General features: G+C 40.3%; 1 protein-coding gene across 8 annotated transcripts in view; it reads left to right on the top strand.

Moving 5' to 3' along the window:
- The window catches only part of EIPR1 (EARP complex and GARP complex interacting protein 1), a 191,067-nt gene that overhangs the window by 137,166 nt on the left and 31,727 nt on the right, over window positions 1-22,174 (top strand). For all 8 annotated transcript variants that reach the window (XM_023550394.2, XM_023550396.2, XM_023550395.2 and 5 more), the window contains one exon: window positions 18,168-18,267. In XM_023550394.2, coding sequence (XP_023406162.1) covers window positions 18,168-18,267 — 100 coding nt within the window. The remainder of the gene's footprint in view (window positions 1-18,167; window positions 18,268-22,174) is intronic.

The following is a 22,174-nucleotide window of genomic DNA, read 5'->3' as shown; positions in this document are numbered from 1 at the left end:
TCTGTGAGGCAGTGCTAATCTGTTTTATATGGTTGCTATGAATCGGAATCGATTTGATGGCAACAGATAATCTTTACGGGAGGAGACTGTCACATCTTTCTCCCACACAGTGGCTAGTGGGTTCAAACCATCGACCTTTTGGTTAGCAGCTGAGGGTTTAACCACTGTGCACCAGGGCTCCTTTGGACATGCTTAGGGATATCTTTTTTTTTTTTAAATAATTTTTTTGTGCTTTAAGTGAAAGTTTACAAACCAAGTCAGTCTCTCACACAAAAACCCATATACACCTTGCTACACACTCCTAATTACCCACCCCCCCCCCATGAGACAGCCTGCTCTCTCCCTCCGCTCTCTCTTTTCGTGTCCATTTCACCAGCTTCTAACCCCCTCCACCCTCTCATCTCCCCTCCAGGCAGGAGATGCCAACATGGTCTCAAGTGTCCACCTGATCCAAGAAGCTCACTCCTCACCAGCATCCCTCTCCAAGCCATTGTCCAGTCCAATCCATGTCTGAAGAGTTGGCTTCAGGAATGGTTCCTGTCCTGGGCCAACAGAAGGTCTGGGGGCCATGACCACGGGGGTCCTTCTAGTCTCAGTCAGACCATTAAGTCTGGTCTTCTGAGAATTTGGGGTCTGCGTCCCACTGTTCTCCTGCTCCCTCAGGGGTTCTCTGTTGTGTTCCCTGTCAGGGCAGTCATCGGTTGTAGCCGGGCACCATCTAGTTCTTCTGGTCTCAGGATGTTGTAGTCGCTGGTTCACGCGGCCCCTTCTGTCTCTTGGGCTCCTAATCACCTTGTGTCTTTGGTGTTCTTCATTCTCCTTTGATCCAGGTAGGTTGAGACCAATTGATGGATCTTAGATGGCTGCTTGCTAGCATTTAAGACTCCAGATGCCACTCTTCAAAGTGGAATGCAGAATGTTTTCTTAATAGATTTTATTATGCCAATTGACTTAGATGTCCTGCTTAGGGATATCTTAATGGAATCACTTGTCAGATGCCCTTGTGTGTGTCCTTATAAAGGACCAGTCACAGATGCCATTGATAGCATAAGTCACAGATTGCATAGGAAAGTAGCAACTATCTGGCTATGTTTCTCTGAAGTGTGGTAACACAGTACCAGTTAGTATAATTAGCACCTTTTAAACCGGAAGGTATCAGATAATATTCCTTTAGACACTTTGCCTACTGGTGATACTGAAGCTGACAATCTTCTTGAAAATTATGAACTTTCAGGCCTTGTTAAGACCCAAAGTTCTAGAGTCAGTTCTGCTACTTGTAGCTATTTCATTTTGGGCTGGTCACTCAACTTCCTGTATCTGTTTTTTCATCTATAAAATAAGGAAAAGAATGGGGTTCATCTCATAGGCTTATTGTACAGTGAAAAAAAAATGTATGCCAAGGGCTTAGCACAGTATCTTGCACATACCAAGAAACCACACCCATTGTCATCGACGATTCTGACTCATAGTGATGATACAGGACAGAGTAGAACTGCTCCATAGGGTTGCTCCTTTTGGTTAGCAACTGTAGCTCTTGACCACTGCGCCACCAGGGCTCCTTCTGGCACATAGTAAACAGTAAATATTACTTAAAAATGAACCTGCCCTCTCCAGGATCCCATCCAGAAATCTCATCTGGTCTTGATTACCCTGATCTTGGACAAACAGCATCTCTACTTTTTCTTCTGCTTTAGTATATCCTGCTCACTGTTACTTTAGCTATCTTTCTCAAATGCTATTTTCAGCCTATTACTTAGGAACTGCCAAACAATACCTGTTTCCTCTTTTTATTAAATTGTTACCCCTGGGCTAAGCAATCAGGACTCCCCATCAGTCTCACCCTTCCCCACGTTACTAGTCAAGGCACGGTGGCATGGGGGAATGAGCACTGGGGTAGGAACCAAGCAACCTGGTTCAGTCCTGACTTGCTTGCTATGCAGCCTTGGCCAGGTCCCTTAACAAATCACTCTGAGCCCAGTTGCCTTATCTTTAATCATTACCTACCTTGTGGAATTTTTTTTTCCTCAGTAAAGTGCAATATATATACAGGTTGGCGTTATTATAAGTCTCATTGCTCTGTTGTAAGGTCATTTCAATTCCATGCTAATTAATCTACTTGTCTGGCCCTCCTCCTTGTACACAATTTTTGTCTGTACCCAAATAGCCCGTTTCCTCTTTTGTGAATGCCAGCATGTTGTAGGATTTCCAACTGGTCCTGCACACCCTGGCAATGCCTAAAATAATTATTCTCCCAGTAAGTTTCCCTGTTGTCCTTATACACACATGTCTGTTAAAGATGCTTTGTCTACAGACCACATTCATGAAAGTCACTTTTTAGTTCCTCTGTGTAATTAAGCAGATCTCAGAAATGTCGTGGGATTACAGAACGTTTGGAAGAACTGAGCCAAGAGCCAATGTGAGTAACAAGCCCGCCTAGCGATAGCAGTGTGACCTTGGGCAAGTCAGTCTATCCAGGCTTTGTTTCATTTGTAATGTTAGGGAAATAGTGATACTATGTTATTAAATTAAAAGGCAGCATTCACAAAACCAGGGACGATAAACTCAAGTTAAATAATGCATGTGAAAAAGCTTTGAAGTGTCCCTGAAATATTAGTTGTTGCTGTTGCCTTGGTTGCTAACACTCACTTGATAAAAATGCACATCCCTATACATAACTCCTAAACTGAAGTTCCTGTTAAAAGGTCTTCATTAAAGCTATCTTTCAGACAGAGCTAAGAATACAATAGGCTAGACTATAGGTCTGGCAACTCTTTTTAATGATGGGTCTTCTTTATATTAAGATCAAACATCAGATCAAGTGCTGATGTGGGTCAATACCTACTAGGATTTTTTTTTTCATAATTTTTTTTTTTTTATTGTACTTTAGATGAAGGTTTACAGAACAAACTAGTTTCTCATTGAACCGTTGGTACACATATTGTTTTATGACATTGGTTAACAACCCCACAACATGTCAACATTCTCCCTTCTCAACCTTGGGTTCCTTATTACCAGCTTTCCTGTTCCCTCCTGCCTCCTAGTCCTTGCCCCTGGGCTGGTGTCCCCGCCCCTTTAGTCTTGTTTTGTTTTATGGGCCTGTCCAATCTTTGGCTAAAGGGTGAACCTCAAGAGTGACTTCATCACTGAGCTGAAAGGGTGTCCGGGGACCATACTCTGAGGGTTTCTCCAGTCTTTGTCAGGCCAGTAAGTCTAGTCTTTCTTTTTGATTAGAATTTTGTTCTACATTTTTTTCTAGCTCTGTCCGGGACCTTGTATTATGATCCTTGTCAGAGTAGTCTGTGGTGGTAGCTGGGCACCATCTAGTTGTACTGGGCTCAGTCTGGTGGAGACCTTGGCAGATGTGGTCTGTTAATCCTTTGGACTAATCTTTCCCTTTTATCTTTAGTTTTCTTCATTCTTCTTTGCTCCTGAAGAAGTGAGACTAATGGAGTATCCTGGATCGCTGCTCACAGACTTTTAAGCCCACAGATCCTACTCACCAAAGTAGAATGTAGAATATTTTCTTTATAAATGCTACTAGGAATTCTTGATTAACAACAAGGAATTGTTGCTCAAAGAGAAGGATTTTTTAATTTATTGTCTGGTAACTGTTTAATCTTATCATGTTATAAACCTTTTAAATTTTATGATATACATCAAATCTTTACCGAAACAAATTCTGTCATAACTTGGTATTGAAACAAGAAGTCTATTTTAAACCTTACTCAAAGAGCTTTTGTTACAGGAGCACCAGCTTTTTTCTGTTATTATCTACTACTATGGAAAATTAGATAGTTCCGTGTTCTAGTCGCAAAGAACCCATTTTACTTCATCCTCTAGCCAGTTACCCTCCTAAGTCATGAAGAATTTCTGTTACTGGAAGTGTGTGTGTGTGTGTGTGTTTAAAAATAATACCTTTAATGAAACAAGTTCTATAACTAAAAGCCAACTGGTGATGTACAGATGATTTTCGCTGTCAGTCTTCAGACTTTTAGAATGGCCAAGGTAAGAAGAATGAACACCTGAAGTAATGCTATCTGTAAGTCCATATTTGAACCATCTTTTCACCATCATTTGTAATGTTCAGCTTGCTTATGCCTTTGAAAAGAGAAGTGATTTAGTAACAGGAAAATGGCCATTGGAGATTTACATTTTCTTTTTTCTTATTTACATTTTCCAAAGTGAATTTTTAATTTGCACGTTTGCCTGTCAGCATTAAGGTGTGTATGGAAAACATATATGTACTCAGATTGCATAAGAATGACTTTGCTGAAATTCTTAACTCATGCTTTATGAACAAAATAGGTATTCTTATGAGGATTCAAGTCCATAGCCCAGGAAGAAAAATGTCTGGTGAAAAGATCAGGTGCTTGGCTTCCGAGCTGGTCTAGAACCTACATGTTTGCTGAACTTTGAAATTCAGACTCTTTTCTGGAGGATAGGGCCGCCTGGCTAAGGAAATAAACACTTTTCTCCCAGAATCTATGATTTCCACACCAAATAAGCAGAAATCTTTTGTGGTAGAAGGGTCTTTAAGCCCAAGGGGCAAAGGTTGGGAAGGAAAGCTGCATAACCTGGAGACCTGCCTGGCTTTGGCTTATAGGGAGCTGTCCTTGGTTTTGTGAATGCTGCCTTTTAAAATTTATTTTCTTCTTAACTCTTTTTTGACAACAAATGTTTATTGAACTTTGATAGCTTGTGCCAGGCGTGATACAAGGTGCTGTAGGGGACACAAAGATGAATAAGTAACACAGGCTTTCTCTTTTTTTTTGCTCATATGAAGGCATTGACTGTCCCTTGACTATGTGACAGTCTTGTGTCTAATACTTTTTATTTACTTTGAATTTTCCCATTTTGGGATTCTCTGATCTAATCTGGAGCATTTTGACAGATAGCCTTGGCTGTTGGAGCCATCATTAACTATTCCCACACCAGAAGGCTGTCCTCGCCTTCCAAAGAATAGTCTTGGCTACTTTTGGGGCATCTATGCCCGTTCTTAAAGATAGAAAATATAGAGGGAAAAGAATGAATTCTGAATTATAGGTACTACCGGGAATGTTTGACGCAAACAAATTAGAGTGAAATTGGCTTTACAATTTCAGAATTTAAATTTATAATATGTTAGATGTTTTATGCCCATAACACTCAGCAGCATAAACCATAGTTTATCGGTAAAAAAAAAAAAAGACCCAGCAAAATACGAGTTATTCTAAACAAATGAAGCATTCCTCATTTCTGCTAATCGTTGTTTGAGTTTTTTGTTTTAATTCTGGCAATAATATAGACATCTCCACCCTTCCATCCCAAAAGACACATAAACTATGGCCCTCGGGCCTAGTCCAGCCGACTGTCTGCTTTTGTAAATAAAGTTTTATTGGATCACAGCCACTACTATTTGTTTATGTGTTGTCTGTGACTTGTTTTGCACTACAGTGACAGAGTTGAATAGTTCCAGAAGCTGTTTGGCCCACAAACCCTAGAATATTTATTGTCTGGCCCTTTACGGAAAAAATTTGCTAACACCTACTCAAGGTGCTTAGAACATTGATTTCTGACTTCAAATAGAATTTAAAACTTTTATTGGACAAATATTGTATTAAAATTGTTAAAAATTATTGTAATTTTTAAAATCTATTTTCCGGTTAAATAGACTTGATTAAGTTCTAAAAGGAAAAGTGAGGCATTTTTCTGGTTCTAACAACTCTTCACCCATTCAGGCCCCAGTGGTCTGGAAAGTTTACCTAGACGGGACATTAACGAAGAACTGGTAAGTTAGCAAAAATCCCTTTGAAGGCTCCTTAGTTTGACTTTTAAAATAGATGTCATAAGTGAACAACCAGTTCACAGAAGAAATATGAGCAGCCAATAAACATTTCACAGGCTATACGACCTCTTTAGTGATCACAGAGGAGCCCTTCTTTTGGAAAGGGTTACGTGTCAGAATGGCCAAAATCATAATTATGGCTAAAACCATTGATGAGAATTGTGGGGGGGAAGAGGACGCTGTTTTGGAGAAAAATTTGGGATATATTTTTACTGTTTGACCCAGTAATTATAAGAATTTATCCTGAAATATGACAAGAAGTATATTCCTCCAAGATAATTATTGCTTCATTGTATATAATAGTGAAAAATTACAAACAACCAACAGGCCATTTGGTAGGGAAGTGGACTTAAAATTATGGAAATCCATACAAAAAACAAGTTGCAGAATAATATTAATAACAGTATTAATAACATTTCTGTAGGTAATAATTATCATTATATTTTACATATCAGTCTATGTAGAGAAAAGGCCTGGAGAAGCATACACTAGCCATTAACAATAGTTATCTCCAGTGAGCAGGATGACAAGGGACTTCAACTTTTCTAAAGTTTTATTTTTGTAATGAGCATGAAAAACTTTAAATGAGAATATCAATTAATAGAGCTTAAAATCAGATTTTGTGAAGACAAGAGCTCTAAGCTCATGTATTTTTCTCAGAGGAGAGTTATTCAGAGCCTGGGACTCTATTGTGATCTTCAAGGTCACGGTCAAGTTGAAAGAGAAATACGTGTTGGTAGGAGCACATTCAGTAGCTAGAAGGGTTAGCTGACAGTCGTCAGGAATGTCACAGGCTAACCTGTCCTGAAGACAACCCCTCCCCCGCCGAAAAAAAAAAAAAGCCAAGCAATTTTTGGCCATTTAATGTAGGGGAAACAGCTCTGTATACCTGAGAGAAATGCGAACGCACTGTTGTGTTAAAAAAGAGTATGGAAATTGGTTACAACAAGCCTGTATATTCAGTGTGCTGTTTAAAAAGACAAAAGGAGCAATGCATTTTAAAGTGAACTCTAGCCAAAATAAAATAACTTAAAAAAAAAACAAATGCAAGTCATCTAAAACAGTATTTTTCAAATGTCTTTTGACTGAACCTATAGTTTTGCATCATGATCCCACCCACACATAATGTATATACGTATATGAATCACCAAAGTAAAAATTGTACAAAATAATATTTTCCCTGACACCACGTTAGTGCACCGTGTTTTGTTCTGTTCCACTCCAAAATAATGCTTGTCACCACTCCCTAAAGAGACTTCCTTAGTGGGTGGCAGCCCTCAGCTTGAGAAGCTCTGGGCTGCTGGAACTCAGGAATATCTCATTTAATTCTTACAATGATGTTTAGGCAAGTCCCTCTTCCTACAAGGAAAACTGTTTCCAGTAGATAGTGACTTTGCTGGTAACATAGCTAGTAAAATACTTCTGTTCTCCTATCAATTTGATTCTGACTTATAGCAACCCCTTAGGACAAAGTAGAACTGCCCTATAATGTTTCCAAGGCTGTAAATCTTTTCAGAAGCAGACTGTCACATCTTTCTCCTACAGAGAGGCTGACAGGTTCAGATTGCGACCTTTTGGCTAGCAGCCAAGTGCTTAACCACTGCGCCACCAGGGCTCATAGTAAAATACCTAGATGAGTCTTATGTTCCAGTCTTGTGTTGCAAAGTTCAGTGCACTGACTTTAGGAAGCTTACAGTTTAATTAGGGAGATACCCACATTTGAAACAATTAAAGGACTAAATGTGGCAGAATGTAGCTGTCCAGAGGGTGTTGTATAGCAGAGAGAAATCATTTTGGAGTAGTTATTAAGTCAGTAAAGCCTTGGCTGCAGTGGCAGATACATTTCATGTCATGTCCTGCTGCCTTTACACTGTCCATGTGCACAGCAGGCATTATTAATAGGCCACATCTCTCTCAAAAGAGCCTGGAATCCTTGACATAGTGGTTCAGCCAGGCTTTTCTTTCTAGTCTGTCTTAGCCTAGAAGCTCTACTGAAACCTGTTCAGCATCATAGCAACACGCCAGCCTCCACGGACAGATGTGTGGTGGCCGCACCTGAGGCGCATTGGCCGGGAATTGAATCCAGCTGTCCGGCATGGAGGAAACCCTGGTGGCGTAGTGGTTAAGTGCTACAGCTGCTAACCAAAGGGTTGGCGTTCAAATCCACCAGGCGCTCCTTGGAAACTCTATGGGGCAGTTCTACTCTGTCCTATAGGGTCGCTATGAGTCAGAATCGACTCGATGGCACTGGGTTTGTTTTTTTTTTTGGTTTGGTCCTGCATGGAAGGCGAGAATTGTAACACTGAACCACCAGTGCTCCTCAGGGTGCAGTTGAGAAGTTCTGTTTGGTACATTTGAAGTTGAAAGTGAAAATGGGACGTTCGGTTCAAAATGCCCATGGGGGAGGATGTAGAACTAGGGAATCAAAGCTGGGTGTATCAATTTTGGCTTCATCAGCATGAATGCCGTGTAATTAAAAGCCGGGAAAGTGGGCATACATGGATTTCTGAGGCTGAGAATATATAGGGAGAAAAACAGGGCAAAGAAATAAAAGATGGAGCTGTCCTTTAGTGCTTCACTTATTCTTTCTTGAAGATAGTCCTGATAAGAATTGATTAACAAGCACTATCTCATTATAGTAAACCCATTGACCCATTGCCGTGGAGTAGATTCTGATTCATAGTGACCCTGTAGGACAGAGTAGAACTGCCCCATAGAGTTTCCAGGGAGCACCTGGTGGATTCCAACTGCCGACCTTTTAGTTAGCAGCCATAGCACTTAACCACTATGCCACCAGGGTTTCCCGTTATAATAAGGTTCTTTTTCTATTTTAATAATTTATGTTGTTGTTGAAAATGTACACAGCGTAATATACACCAGTTTCTACATGTGCAATCCATCGACATCGATTACATTCTTCAAATTGTACAACCATTCTATCCTCCTTTTTCAAATTGTTTCTCCTCCATTAACATATACTCACTGAGCTCCAAACTTCTTAGCTAACCTTTCCAGTTGCTGTTGTCAATTTGATCCCATATAGGGGATATTTTTGACTTGAGGTTTAAGGTTTAAAGGTTATCTCAGAACAACAAATTAGCGTTCTTCAATGGCTTCAGAAAGTCTGGATTTCACATCATTTATTTTTTCTTCTAAATTTCGTTTATTTTGTTGAGAATATACACAGCAAAACATACACCAATTCAACAGTTTCTGCATGTACAATTTGGTGACACTGATTACATTCTTCAAGTTATGCAACCATTCTCACCCTCCTTTTCTGAATTGTTCCTCCATCATTAACATAAACTTACTGCCCCCTCAGGTTCTTATCTAATCTTTCTAGTTGCTATTGTCAATTTGATCCCATATAGTTCTTAAAAGAGCATAATGCTCAAAGCAGACTGTTTTTACTGGTTAAGCTAAACTGTTGTTCAGTTTTAAGATGACTTCAAGAGACATTTTTGGTTTAAGGCTTAAAGATTATCTCAGGACAATAGTTTTTCGGGGTCCATCTAGCCTCCATGGCTCCCGAAAGCTGGGATTCCATGAGAATTTGAAATTTTGTTCAGCAGTTACCCCCTTTTGATCAGGATTCTTCTAAAGAACCTTTAATCAAAATGTTCAGTAATGGTAGCCAGGCACCATCCAGTTCTTCTGATCTCATGGCAAAGGAGGCAGTTGTTCTTGGAGGCAATTAGGTACATACTCCATATCCTCCTCCTATTTCCTGACTCTCCTTCTTCCTCTGTGAGACCAAATGTACCTTGGATAGCTGACACCAAGCATTACCCAATGAACTAGGAGCTGAAACTGAAGCACTAAGCACGTTATTAGACCAATTAACTGGGATGTCCCAGGAAACCATGAACCTAAATATCCAAGCAAGGAACCAAATCGCATGAGTTGTTGTTTCTGGTGTGTGTGTGTGTGTGTGTGTGTGATTTTTGTAAATATAACTTCTACCAGTTCAACTTTTCGTAGGTGTATGATTTATTTGCGACAATTACAGTAATTGAGCGTGCAACCCTACCCTTAATCAATGTGATTTTTTCATCACCATGAACCCCCCTTTTCTTCCTCCCTCCCATCCTTGGTATCTACTGATAAACTTCGGTTTCTGTACATTTTCCATTTCTTATCTTTTTATATAAGTGAAGTCATATAACATGTGTCCTCTTGTAATTGGCTTATTTCACTCAGCCTGATATCTTCAGACTCCATCCATACTGTAGCATGTATCAAGGCTTCATTTCTCCTCCTGGCTGGGTAGTATTCTATGGCATGTATATACCACATTTTGTTCATTCATTCACCTGTTGATGGGCATTTAGGTTGTTGCCACTTCTTGACTATCATGAATAGTGCTGCAGTGAACATGGTATACAAGTCTCTGTTTGAGTCGTGCTTTCAAGATTTGGGGTATGCGCATAGGAGTAGAATTGCTAGGTCATAGTTTTTTAAGGAACCGCCACACTGATTTCCACAACAGTTACGCCATTTTGCATCCCCACCAACAATGGATAAGAGCTCCGATTTCCTCACATCCTCGTCAACATTTGTTATTTTGTGGGTTTTTTTTTTTCCTCTTAACCATCCTGCTGTTGTTGTTGTTAAGTGCTGTGGCGTCGGTTCTGAATCGTAGCAACTCTATCCTCACAACCTCTGCTATGCTCGAGCCCATTGTTGTAGCCACTGTGCCAATTCATCTCGTTGAGGATCTTCCTCTTTTTTGCTGACCCTCTACTTTGCAAAGGATGATGTCCTTCTACAGAGACTGATCCCTTCTGATAGCATGCGCAAAGCATATGAGGTGTAGTCTCGCCATCCTTGCTTCTAAGGAGCATTCTTGTACTTCTTCTGAGACAGATTTGTTCATTCTTTTGGCAGTCCATGATATATTCAGTATTCTTTGCCAATACCTTAATTCAGATGAATCAATTCTTCTTCAGTCTTCTTTAGCATGCATATGAGGTGATTGAAAACACCATGGCTTGGGTCAGGTGCACCTTAGTCTTCAAGGTGATATCTTTGCTTTTCAGTACTTTAAAGAGGTCTTTTACAGGTTTCCCCAAGGCAATACGTCTTTTGATTTCTTGACTGCTGCTTCCATAAGTATTGATTGTGGATCCAAGTAAGATGAAATCCTTGACAACTTCAATCTTTTCCCTGTTTATAGTGATGTTGCTTATTGGTCCAGTTGTGAGGATTGTTGTTTTCTTTATGTTCAGGTGTAATCCATACTGAAGACTCTGGTCTTTGATCTTCATCAGTAAGTGCTTCAAGCCCTTTTCACTTTCAGCAAGCAAGGTTGTGTCATCAGCATAATGCAGGTTGTTAATGAGTCTTCTTTATATAGTCCAGTTTCTCAGATTATTTCTTCGGGATACAGAGTGAATAAGTATGGTTAAAGGATACAACCCTGACACATGCCTTTCCTGACTTTAAACCACATAGTATCCCCTTGTTCTGTTCGAACAACTGCTTCTTGATCTATGTACAGGTTCCTCATGAGCACAACTAAGTGTTCTGGAATTCCCATTTTTCACAACCTTATCCATAATTTGTTATGATCCACACAGTCGAATGCCTTTGCACAGTCAATAAAACATAAGTAAACATCTTTCTGGTATTCTCTGCTTTCAGCCAGGACCCATCTGACATTAGCAGTGATGTCCCTGATTCCATGTCCTCTTCTGAACCTGGCTTGAATTTCTGGCAGTTCCCTGTTGATATACTGCTGCAGCCGCTTTTCAATGATCTTCAGCAAAATTTTACTTGCATGTGGTATAAATGATATCGTTCGATAATGTTCACATTCGGTCCAATCACCTTTCTTGGGAATAGGCATAAATATGGATCTCTTCCAGTCGGTTAGCCAGATAGGTGAAGACGGGTATTTGCAGTGAGTAAGTTGTTGGCCCTGCAAAATTCCGTCATGGAATCACAGCATTGTTTCTATCACCAAGGCCGTATTTTCTAACTACCGATTCTTCTTTGTTTCCAACTTTCACATTCTAATCACCAGTAATTATCAGTGGATTCTGATTGCATGTTGAATTTCAGACTGCAGAAGTTGGTAAAAATCTTTAATTTCTTCATCTTTGACCTCAGTGGTTGGTGTGTAATTTGAATAATAGTCATTTTAACAGGTCATCCTTGTAGGCACGTGCATATTATCCTATCACTGACAGCAATGTACTTCAGCATAGATCTTGAAATGTTCAAAGGCCTGGCTATGGGGTGTACAAGAAGGCAGGCAGAGTCACATGTGTGAGAGTAAGCTCTGCTGTTGGGGGCCTTCTGTAACAATTCGCAGTAGGCTTGCAGTTAACAGTGTCCAGGTAGGGGAGGTCCCGCACACTGCAAACAGACCTCCGGGAAGGTCTGCCTTGTTGATTTTAGATCAGGACCTTGGGGTCCTGTCTCTTTGTCCAGGCAGAGGGTGTGGTGGTTAGGAAAACAGTCTCTTTTTCTGGGTTCACTTTGCCGTTGTACAGCAGCCAGCAGCCAGCAGCCCACGTTGGTGGTGGGAAGGATAAGGTCAATGGGAGAAGTGGTTCTCCTATTATATGTGACTCATTGTTGACTCTTGCCTGTCTACAGTTTCTGCTGCTTTCCTTTGCTCCCCAACTTAGAGATCCTCAAAGCTGAGTGCTGTTTCCTTGTATTTGTGGGCAAAGTCAGAACAATGGTTTGTGTATGCCTCCATCTTCCCAGAATTCCATAATAAGATCCTTTTGATACTAAGTGGCATACCCTCTTGAATTGTTTCTTAGATGGACCAATCTTTACTGAGTTGTACAAGCACTTTTCTGACTTTATTTTTATTTTAAAATGCACTGGATGCATATTAAGGAGGAACATAATTAATTCTTCTGTGCTGGGTGCTTGGAATATATCAGTGGGTAAGGTAGACATAGTCCATGCTCTTAGAGTATTTATATTCTAGCAAGGAATCCAGAAGTTAAATAATTACCAGCGTGCCAAATGTAGGAAAGGGAAGTCCAGTCTGCTAACAGAGATAGTCCTAATGTCCTAATGTTCTCTCAAGGATTGGGATAGCTTCCTGGAGGAAGCGATGTTTAAGCTCTGAGGGGTATGCCAGGTAAAGATGAATAAGAAACCGGCACTGCCTTGGAGAAGTTCAGTCTATTTTTATCTTAATCTGCAAATTATTTATCTTATTGTAAGTGATTTGCCCCTTCAGGATTCGTTCTTCCAAGCTCAATCCTGTTCTTAAAAAGAGTAATACCACTACTCACGCAATTTCTGATAATTGGAATTTACGGGATCCTGATGTACTTTTGGAAACCCTGATAGTGTAGTGGCTGAGTGCTGTGGCTGCTAACCAAAAGGTCAGTGGTTCGAATCTGCCAGGTGCTCCTTGGAAACCCTGTGGGGCAGTTCTACTCAGTCCTGTAGGGTCGCTATGAGTCAGAATTGACTCAACAGCAGTGGGTTTGGTTTTTGTTCATAGTCTTCTGAATTGTTTTTCTTGATCCCGTCCTCTCTTTGCTTGACATTCTTCTCTAGCAAGAAACATGGAATCTCAGAGCCATGACTGTTCAGAGAGTTGCCTGCTACTACTTTGAAACATATAACCACACACAAGTGTTTTTCTAGACACTAAGTAAGCTTTTTGTGTGTGTGCCATTGGTTTCATATACCAATAGCAAGAATAAGTTTTATTTGGTCTCTCCAAAGGCCAGTACATGGCATTATTGTGTATCCAACCAATCCAGGTCACAACTTTTCAATCTAGTAAGGTGAATTGTGCTTTAGGGCTCTTGGGGTGTGACTGTTAATAAGAAGTCTCTGGTAGAGTGTCTCCTCAGAAACTCACTTTCTTCTTTTTCCCTGTGTTCTTTACAGAATCATTATAACCTTATGATATTCGTTGTGACCTTCAGAACAAAAGTAGAGGTAGATGTTGTTTCCCAAGAAATGAAGCATTTCTTAAAACCGTCACCTGTGAAGAACTCAAAGCCAAGTTATTTTCTAAAGTAACTCAATATTACCTCCTGCGCTCTTTAAGCTTTTTTTTTTTTGCTTCTTTTTGAATTATTATATATTTCCCCTTTTTAGATATAAAAAGTTACTTCCACAGCCACTTTAGATTCATTTTATTGTATCCTCTGATAATATTACTGAGAAACATAAGCCTTCTCTCAGAGAAATACATCCCTTGGCCCATACAAAGGCAGGTAGAAAATCTGTTGGATGAGAAAAAAGAGAAGAGTGCACCACAATTTCCAGAAGGAAATCCCTTTTTCCTCCCTCTTCACTTCTTTTCTTTCATTCCTGAAACAAAACTAGACCAAGGTGATCCATTTTTCTTAAGCCAAGGGAAGGCTTTATTGCCAGTGATGACATCCATTTGAAGTGAGAATGTTCTTTGAAGCCTGGTGCTTCTTCATAATATCCTGTTACTGTTGGATTTGATTTTTAGAGGTGAGCATGTGGTTGATACCATTTTGATTCTCTAACTTTGGAATCCATTCTTATTCAGATATGTGTGTATAATCTTGCTAAGCAAAAAGAGATGAGGGTGATTGGGGAAGAGGTTTTCAGGGGCATCTGGTATTAACTTGCGAATTTCCAGGCCTTGTAATAAATGCTCAGATACGTTGTGGGGCTGCTGTGTACGTTTATAACTAACAGGCAGGTGGAAACCCTGGTGGCATAGTGGTTAAATGCTACAGCTGCTGACCAAAAGGTTGGCAGTTCAAATCCATCAGTCTCTCCTTGGAAACTCTAGGGGGCAGTTCTACTCTGTTCTATAGGATCACTGTGACTTGGAATCAACTCAATGGCAGCACATTTTTTTTTTTTTTTTTTGGTAACAGGCAGCCAGAGCCCTGGTGGCACAGTGGTTGAGAGCTCAGCTGCTACCTAAAAGTTGAACAATTTGAATCTACCACCTGCTCCTTGGGAACCCTATGGGGCATTTCTGCTTTGTCCTCTAGGGTTATTATGAGTCAGAATCGACTCGATGGCAACTGGTTTGTTTGTCTTAACAGGCAGGCACCTCACCAGGATCTCCGGTGATAATCAGGAGGCTTAAGAGGGTATAACACTCACCACCACCTGAGAATGGCAAAGAGGGCATTTCTCAGTTATGGTGGAACCCTCATTTCGCAGGAGTGTATCATGGCCAGCCAGTAGGACCCTGTGAAGATTCAGGGGTGTAGAGGCCAGGGAAGCTGTACCAGGGACTCCTACCATGCTGCCTTTTCTATTCATGGCCCTTTCTGTGATGCTAAGTATCTGAATATTTGTTGTAAAATAGCTTTAACTCTTTGTGTTAGCATCTGTCATTGACTATCTAGTTGTGATGCTTCACATAGTGGAACTTAATATCCTCATTTTATCTGCAGCGCTATGCAATGTAGATTTATTTATTCAGTATTTTATTCATGAGGTTAACTCAATTTAGTTTTATTTTGTTAATCTTTGACTATAGTCTGTCCTGTAGGGTCGCTATGAGTCGGAATCGACTCAACGGCAGCAGGGTATATTTAAAACTTAGGCATCCGAAGTCCTAAGGGCTAGCTTATTCTGAATGATTATTCCTGACCGTTGAGGTTAAACATCAAAATTAAAAAACAAAAATTTTTTTTTACATGGCAGTTCTACTCAGCCCTATAGGGTTGCTGTGAGTCAGAATTGACTCAGTAGTAACAGGTTTGGTTTTGGGTTTTGGAAAAGGGAAAGGATATAGAAAGCCTGAAAGTTGTTAACTTTGCTTCAGCATTAGGGAGTCAGTCTTTGGCATTGAAGTGGCTGTTTTTGTCCTGTGGTTTGTGAGTTACCTGAGAATCTCTGGTTCTCTGGAGTTTCTATTAAGAATTTCAATTATCTTTGTAATAACCGTAGCCCTGGTGACACAATGATTAAGCGTTTGGCTAACCAGAAGGTCGGCAGTTCGAATCCACCATCCACTCCTTGGAAACCCTATGGGGCAGCCTGCTTTGTCTCTTAGGTCACTATGAGTCGGACTTGATGGCAGCAGGTTTGGTTTGATTTTTGGTTTGTAATAACTTTCAGATTGTAGTTTTGCCGACACGGTATTGAGCAGTTAACTACGCTGTGTGCATGGCCACAGATTATGCAGGCTTTCCTTATCCCAGCTCTTTTTTTGTTTTTTGGTGGGGGTGGGTGTGCATAAGTTATAAGTGAGATCTGAGAGGAGCTTATAAATCAATCTGAATTTATTGTCACTAATGCATAGAAGGAGCCCTGGTGGTACAGTGGTTAACATCTACAGCTGCTAACCAAAGGTCAGGAGTTGAATCCACTGTCTGCTCTTTGGAAACTCTGTGGAGCAGTTCTACTCTGTCCTATAGGGTCGCCCTGAATTGGAATAGACTTAACGGCAATGAGTGTGTAGAAAACATCAAGCACAGGTAAGTGTGTTGCTACCTACCAAGACAAGAACCATGGGGAGCCGTTTGTGTTCTTCTTTCCCTGTATCATAGTCTTGCTTGGAATTCATTGTTAAATTGTTTGAAATCTAAATGGTTTACCTGATAAAACAAGCTACCAAGAGAAGTTTGATCCTCCTACTCTAAAGAAATATCTTCAAGATTGAAATTGACCGTTGACTAAATAGGAGCAGAGGATTTGGGAATCAGATTTTTTGGTATCTCTTTCTGCTGTGTCTTTTAAATTATGTTTCCTGGGTATCGTGTACTTTTTATTATTATTATTACAAAAGATACAGTTGACTCTGTGTCTACTTTATGAGCAGCATACCTGTGATCGTAGTGTTCAATATTGCTCATCAGAGTTTTGTGTGTGTTTCTTAAATAGTAAGTGAGGGAAAAAAAATTGTGGTTTTGAATTATATTAATGCTGTGATTAAAAGTAATAATAGCTCCATTGAAAGTCTTGAAATGATAGTTTAAGGGAAGTTCTCCTGGGGATGCCCTAATCAACTATATTATGTTCATTTTGAAAAGGAAGTATTGTAGTCCTTTATTGATGTCGTCTCTGAATTCTAGACCATAGTACTCAGTTACTCATTATGAGAGTGCATGAAACAAAATTCTCTGCTTAATACACATTTTAACAATTTCTTCAGGGAAGACAAAATCCAAATTGGCGGTCTAGCTGAAAACTAGTTGACCTATATATGGCTGTACCACGGAGATGATATGATTTTTAGATCCTTTGTTAATTATTCAAATATGCATTGAATCTGTTAGGATGTCCTAGCTGTGAGTACTGAGAATCTTTAACTCAAATTTGCTAAAACATAAGGAAGTTGTCTTCTGTTACACGGAGTACAGAGGGAGGGAAGACTCTGGGCCTCGTATGTCAGGGTTTCAGCTCCCCTTCTCTGCTGTTCTATTAGTTCTGTCCTCCTATCTTGTCCAGTAGTTTGGCTTTATCTCTGAACTGGTAAAGAGATAGCTACAAAAGATGTAGGCATCTCTACTAGTTACCCAGGGCTGCAAATTCCCACAAACTTGTTAGCTTCAAATAACAGAAATTTATTCTCTCTCAGTTCCAAAGGCTAGAAGTCTGAAATCAAGGCATGGGCCACGCTGAGTTCCCTTTGAAGGATCTAGGGAAAGAATACCTACTTCCTTGCCCTTCCAGCTCCTGGTAGCTCCAGGTGTTGTCTGCTTGTAACTGCATCACTCCAGTCTCTGCTTCCAGCTTCACATGGCCTTCTCTTCCTTTTTTCTTCTTCTGTATGTCCTAAATCTCCCTCCTCCTTTCTCTTATTAGGACAGACCTGTCATTGGATTTAGGGCCCACCCGAAAAATCCAGGATGATCTCATCTTCAGTTCCCTAACATATGCAAAGACCCTTTCTCCAAATAAGTTAACATTCGCGTTCAGAGTTCTCCAGGGATTTGACGTGGACATATGGTGGGGGGTGGGGGGGGGCAACATTCAGCCTACTACAGCACCCTATCCAAAGTCACAGTCTACAAAGATCAAAGAGAACGTCTCTTCCTGTGCCTCCTTAACAATCCCCTCTGCCCCCCACCCCATTGCCACCCTCTCAACAGGCCTCCCCTAGCATCTCGTTGGTGAGAATTGGGTCACATGTCCTTTCTTAAATCAACCACTGGTGAGGGGAATGGCATTGCCACGACCGACTTAGACTAATTATTTGGGGTGAAGATGGATGTTGGTGGGACAACTGCAATGTCCACCACAAGTATTATCAAGTAATAATTTTAATAAATTACTTATTGAAATGAATAATAAATCTAATAGGAAAAGAGCCTGCTGAATTATGAAGAATGTGCATAAGAGCTCTTAGGTACAAGTTTGGGTATTTCAAATGTACCGTATTCATATCTGCTCCGTCCCTTTCTCCTAGCGTTACGTGGGAGCCAATGGGAGATGGGAAGAAAATCATTTCATTGGCTGATAACCATATCTTGCTGTGGGATCTACAAGAAAGCTCAAGCCAAGCTGTGGTGAGTACTAAGAATCACAAGTTTTTTGTAGGTTTTTTTCTTTTTTCATTGAAACTTTAGGCTGAATTCAGGATAGCCTTCTTGATTCATAATTTTGACACTAATTATGAAATAGCAAACAAATAGACTGAAGCATTAGGCAAAGAATGGAGTGAAATCAATCCTGGATTTGGGCCTCAGGGCTGTGCACAAATGTTTCACAGGGTCTGAGGGTTGACATAACTCCAAGGAGAAAGTTCAAGAGCATGTTCTTCTGTTTCAAGTATATCATCTTTTTAATGAATGGGTTTTTAAAGTAGATTTGGTTAAAATAACACTTGTAAGTAGGAGCAGTTATAAAATATTCATTTAATAGTACTGGCTAGCTCCGTTAATATAATTGCGTGAATTTGTGCAAATAATGACTATGACCTGGTGTCCTTTAAGTCTGTCTTCCTTTCACTCAGATTTATATAAATAAACCTGAAATCCCATATAAATGTACATGTACACAGTAAAACTGGTGTAAGGTGGAAACCTGTTAAAGAAGGAAAATTCAAGTATTTTCTACTAATAAAGAATGATAGAAAAGTGGTAATACTGCACCCTGTCAAAGGCGTAAAACTTGAGATACCCGGAAAAACAAGGTTGTACCGTTGAGTTCCAGCTCTTATGGGTTTCACTGTAAATACGTACATACATATATATGTAAATTTTTTTGTTTTCAAAATGTATCAGCCATTCCTATGGTTTCTATATATGTGGTCCCATGACTAGTGGTCACTATAGTTGGAATCAACTCAACGGCAACTGTCTTGGTGTATGACTAGTGGGACCTACATAAAAGGTCTTCCTCTCACTGTTTTGTGTGGCAATCTGCCACTCAGCTTTCTGTATACAACTACCAAGTGGGAGGAATAGCTTGTTCTTCTCATCTAATTCCCATCTAAAAAGTTATGGCTTTCTCAGTAGAGCCTGTTCATTTAAAGATCTTGTTTACCATTTGGCACTTACTTTGTTTGGAACCAGTTTTATTTTCAAATACTCATTGTTTTCAATACCTTGTCTTTCATAGAGTGTGTATTCTACTGATTAGTAGATATTTTTTCATACTCGGTTGTAGTTTTTCCATGCATCCATAATTTTACTGCATTTATGTCAAAGTAACAACTTTAGAGAGCAAAATCAACCATAAAAATTCTGAAATGATAGAATCTGTAATGTTGGATGGCACAAACGGTTAAGCACTCAACTATTAGCTGAAAGATTGGCTGTTGGAATAAACCCAGAGATGCCTCAAAAGACAGCTTGGCGATCTGCTTCTAAAAGGTCACAGCCCTGAAAACCCTATGGAGCACAGTTCTACTCTGCACACATGAGACCACCGCAAGTCAGGATCAACTGGACAGCAGCTAACAATAACAACATAATGTCGTTTATACCTAGGGAGGCGAAATTGCCTAAATGTTGTCAAAAGGAAACGGCGAACATTATCTATTAGGTAGATTTCTGTAGTGAAGATTCTCGTCTTCTGTTTACTTGTTTCCCTGATGCTTATATGGAGTCCCTGAGTGGTGCAAGTGGGTAACACGGCTGCTAACAGAAAGGTTGGAGGTTAGATTCTGCCCAGAGGCACCTTTCAAAAAAGGCCTGGTGACCTACTTCTAAAAAGTCCCAGCCATTGAAAACTCTATGAAGCACATTTCTATTCTGACAACGTGGCGTCTCCATGAATCAGAATCAACTCAACAACAGCTAGTTTTTTATGATGTTTATATAGCCCTATTCCCTCCTGTTGCCTTACAAAATTAATAAGTCCTTTCTTCAGCCCTCTGAGTTGAAAAGATGGCATGAGTCATGATTTATCATTATTAATATGTGGCATATAAGTCAGATCTTTTTTTTTTTTTTTTTCTTTAATAGTAGGTGTACTGTTAAATTTTCTGAACTCTGGCGGGTTAAAAGGGATTGTCTGGGCCTTCCGTGTGAAATGAAGAGTTGGCATGTTTTCCTTGTGCATCAGTAATATTTGAAGTAAAATCAATTTTTCTGAAAAATTTTCAAATGGAATGTATTTCAATATTACGGAATAGAATGCACACTTCACATGAACTTTTAAGATAAAACAGGGGACTTAAAAGAAATTTTGTGTCTAAGGTTGGCCTCTGTGGATTACACCTGCAGGTCCCGGGGGGTGGATACATATTCATCATCTTCCGCCCGTTAGGAGGACTTTGGTGAAAAGCCTGGGTCACGTCCGAAGATATTCCCTTTCTGCTCCCTTCCTTCAGTTCGCATTTTAATAAGGTATTCCTAGGCAACTGTAAGGAATAAAGGCCTGACAATCCATTTCTGGAAATTAGTCAGTGGAAATGCTATGAATCACAATGGTCTGGTCCTCAGCTGCTCACGGGGATGCCTCAGGACAGGGCAGCATTTCACTCCGTTTTGTGTGGGGTCACCATGAGTCAGAGGCAGACTCCATGGCAGCTAACAAAAAAAAAATTTTTTTTTTTTTTTTACTGTAAACTTCAAGGGAGGTGCTGTAAGGAACTTACTGAAATGCTAAGCTTCCTGGCAGGTTTAGGAGGACATGCTACTCCTCTTGGTCTGAGAAGATGCTAAGTGGGGCTGGTATGGGTTGAGTTGTATCCCCCCAAAAGATGTGTTGTAATTAGCTTGGCTGCTAACCAAAAGGTAAGCAGTTCAAATCCACCTGTTGCTCTTTGGAAACCCTATGGGACAGTTCTGCTGTGTTCTGTAGGGTTGCCATGAGTCAGAATCAACAGTGGGTTTGGTTTTGGTTTTTCATGCCTGTGGTTATAATCCCATTTGGGAAAGGGTTATCTTTGTTATGTTAATGAGACAGGACTAGTGTAGGGGGTATCTAGAGTCAGTCTCTTTTGGGATATAAAAGAGATTAAACAAGCAAATGAGAGAAGCCGAGTTAGGGAAAGAGAGATGCCAAGCCATGTGAAGCTCACCCAGGAGCAGAAGCTCAGAAGAGGCAAGGACTTTCCTCCAGAGCAACAGAGAGAGAGAAAACCTTCCCCTAGAGCCAGCACCCTGAATTCAGACTTCTAGCCACCTAAACTGTTTGCTAAAGCCGTCCACTTGTGGTGCTTCTGTGATAGCAGCACTAGATAACTAAGACAGGAGCCATCCCAGCACTTAGCGTGCCCTCCTTAGTGAGGAGACTGTCAAGAAGAAAAGAAACCTGCAATCCCATGCATTTGAATTCAGCTGTTGTTCATTTGCCCCAACTTTGCAGCTCCATTTATAATCAAACTGTGAGCACATCTTCAGGCCCTAAGTCATCTCAGAATGATTTTATGGTAGGGTGATTAATCTGTAACTTATTTTCTGCAGAGACCAATTTAGTTTTCTCTCCCCCTTTTTTTATCCCGTCAGCGGTTCTGTCAATATCACTTTGTGACCCTCCACCGTGGCGTTTAATACAGAAACCTTCCTATCGATTTCAGCCATCTTCACACCAAGCTTCTCAATTTTTTTTTTTTTTTATTGTTTGAGGATATTACCTTCTGTGGTGAATCTAATCTTATGCTCACTGCATCATTACCTTTTGCAATTAAATAAGAGAGTCTCTGCCATTTATAATCATTAGCAGAGCTCAGGGGAGGTCTGCAGTGGGAGGTTCCGTGGGGTCTACAGATTGTGATGAAGGGAGAGGAGGTGATTTCTCTGTTTCCATTCGTGCTCGTTTATCTCTGAGTCTTGCGGCTTTCACTAGCCATGGAAATAAATAGCTTTTATCAAGGGGCAGACGGTGGCAGAGCAAAAAGAAGAAAGGTTGCAGCTACTCCTGCGTCCAGAATTTGCGGCTTCTCCTGTTTTCAATGTAGGAGCCTCTTAAAGGCGGGCAGCCAGAGAATGTTATCTACTTGGCTTTAGAGGGCCCCAAAGCATT

This window comes from Loxodonta africana, chromosome 12 (assembly GCF_030014295.1).
Source record: "Loxodonta africana isolate mLoxAfr1 chromosome 12, mLoxAfr1.hap2, whole genome shotgun sequence".
In the NCBI taxonomy this organism is placed as follows: Eukaryota; Metazoa; Chordata; class Mammalia; order Proboscidea; family Elephantidae; genus Loxodonta; species Loxodonta africana.
The sequence above is the reverse complement of the archived record's forward strand: the minus strand, read 5'-3'. Positions and strand labels throughout refer to the sequence as shown.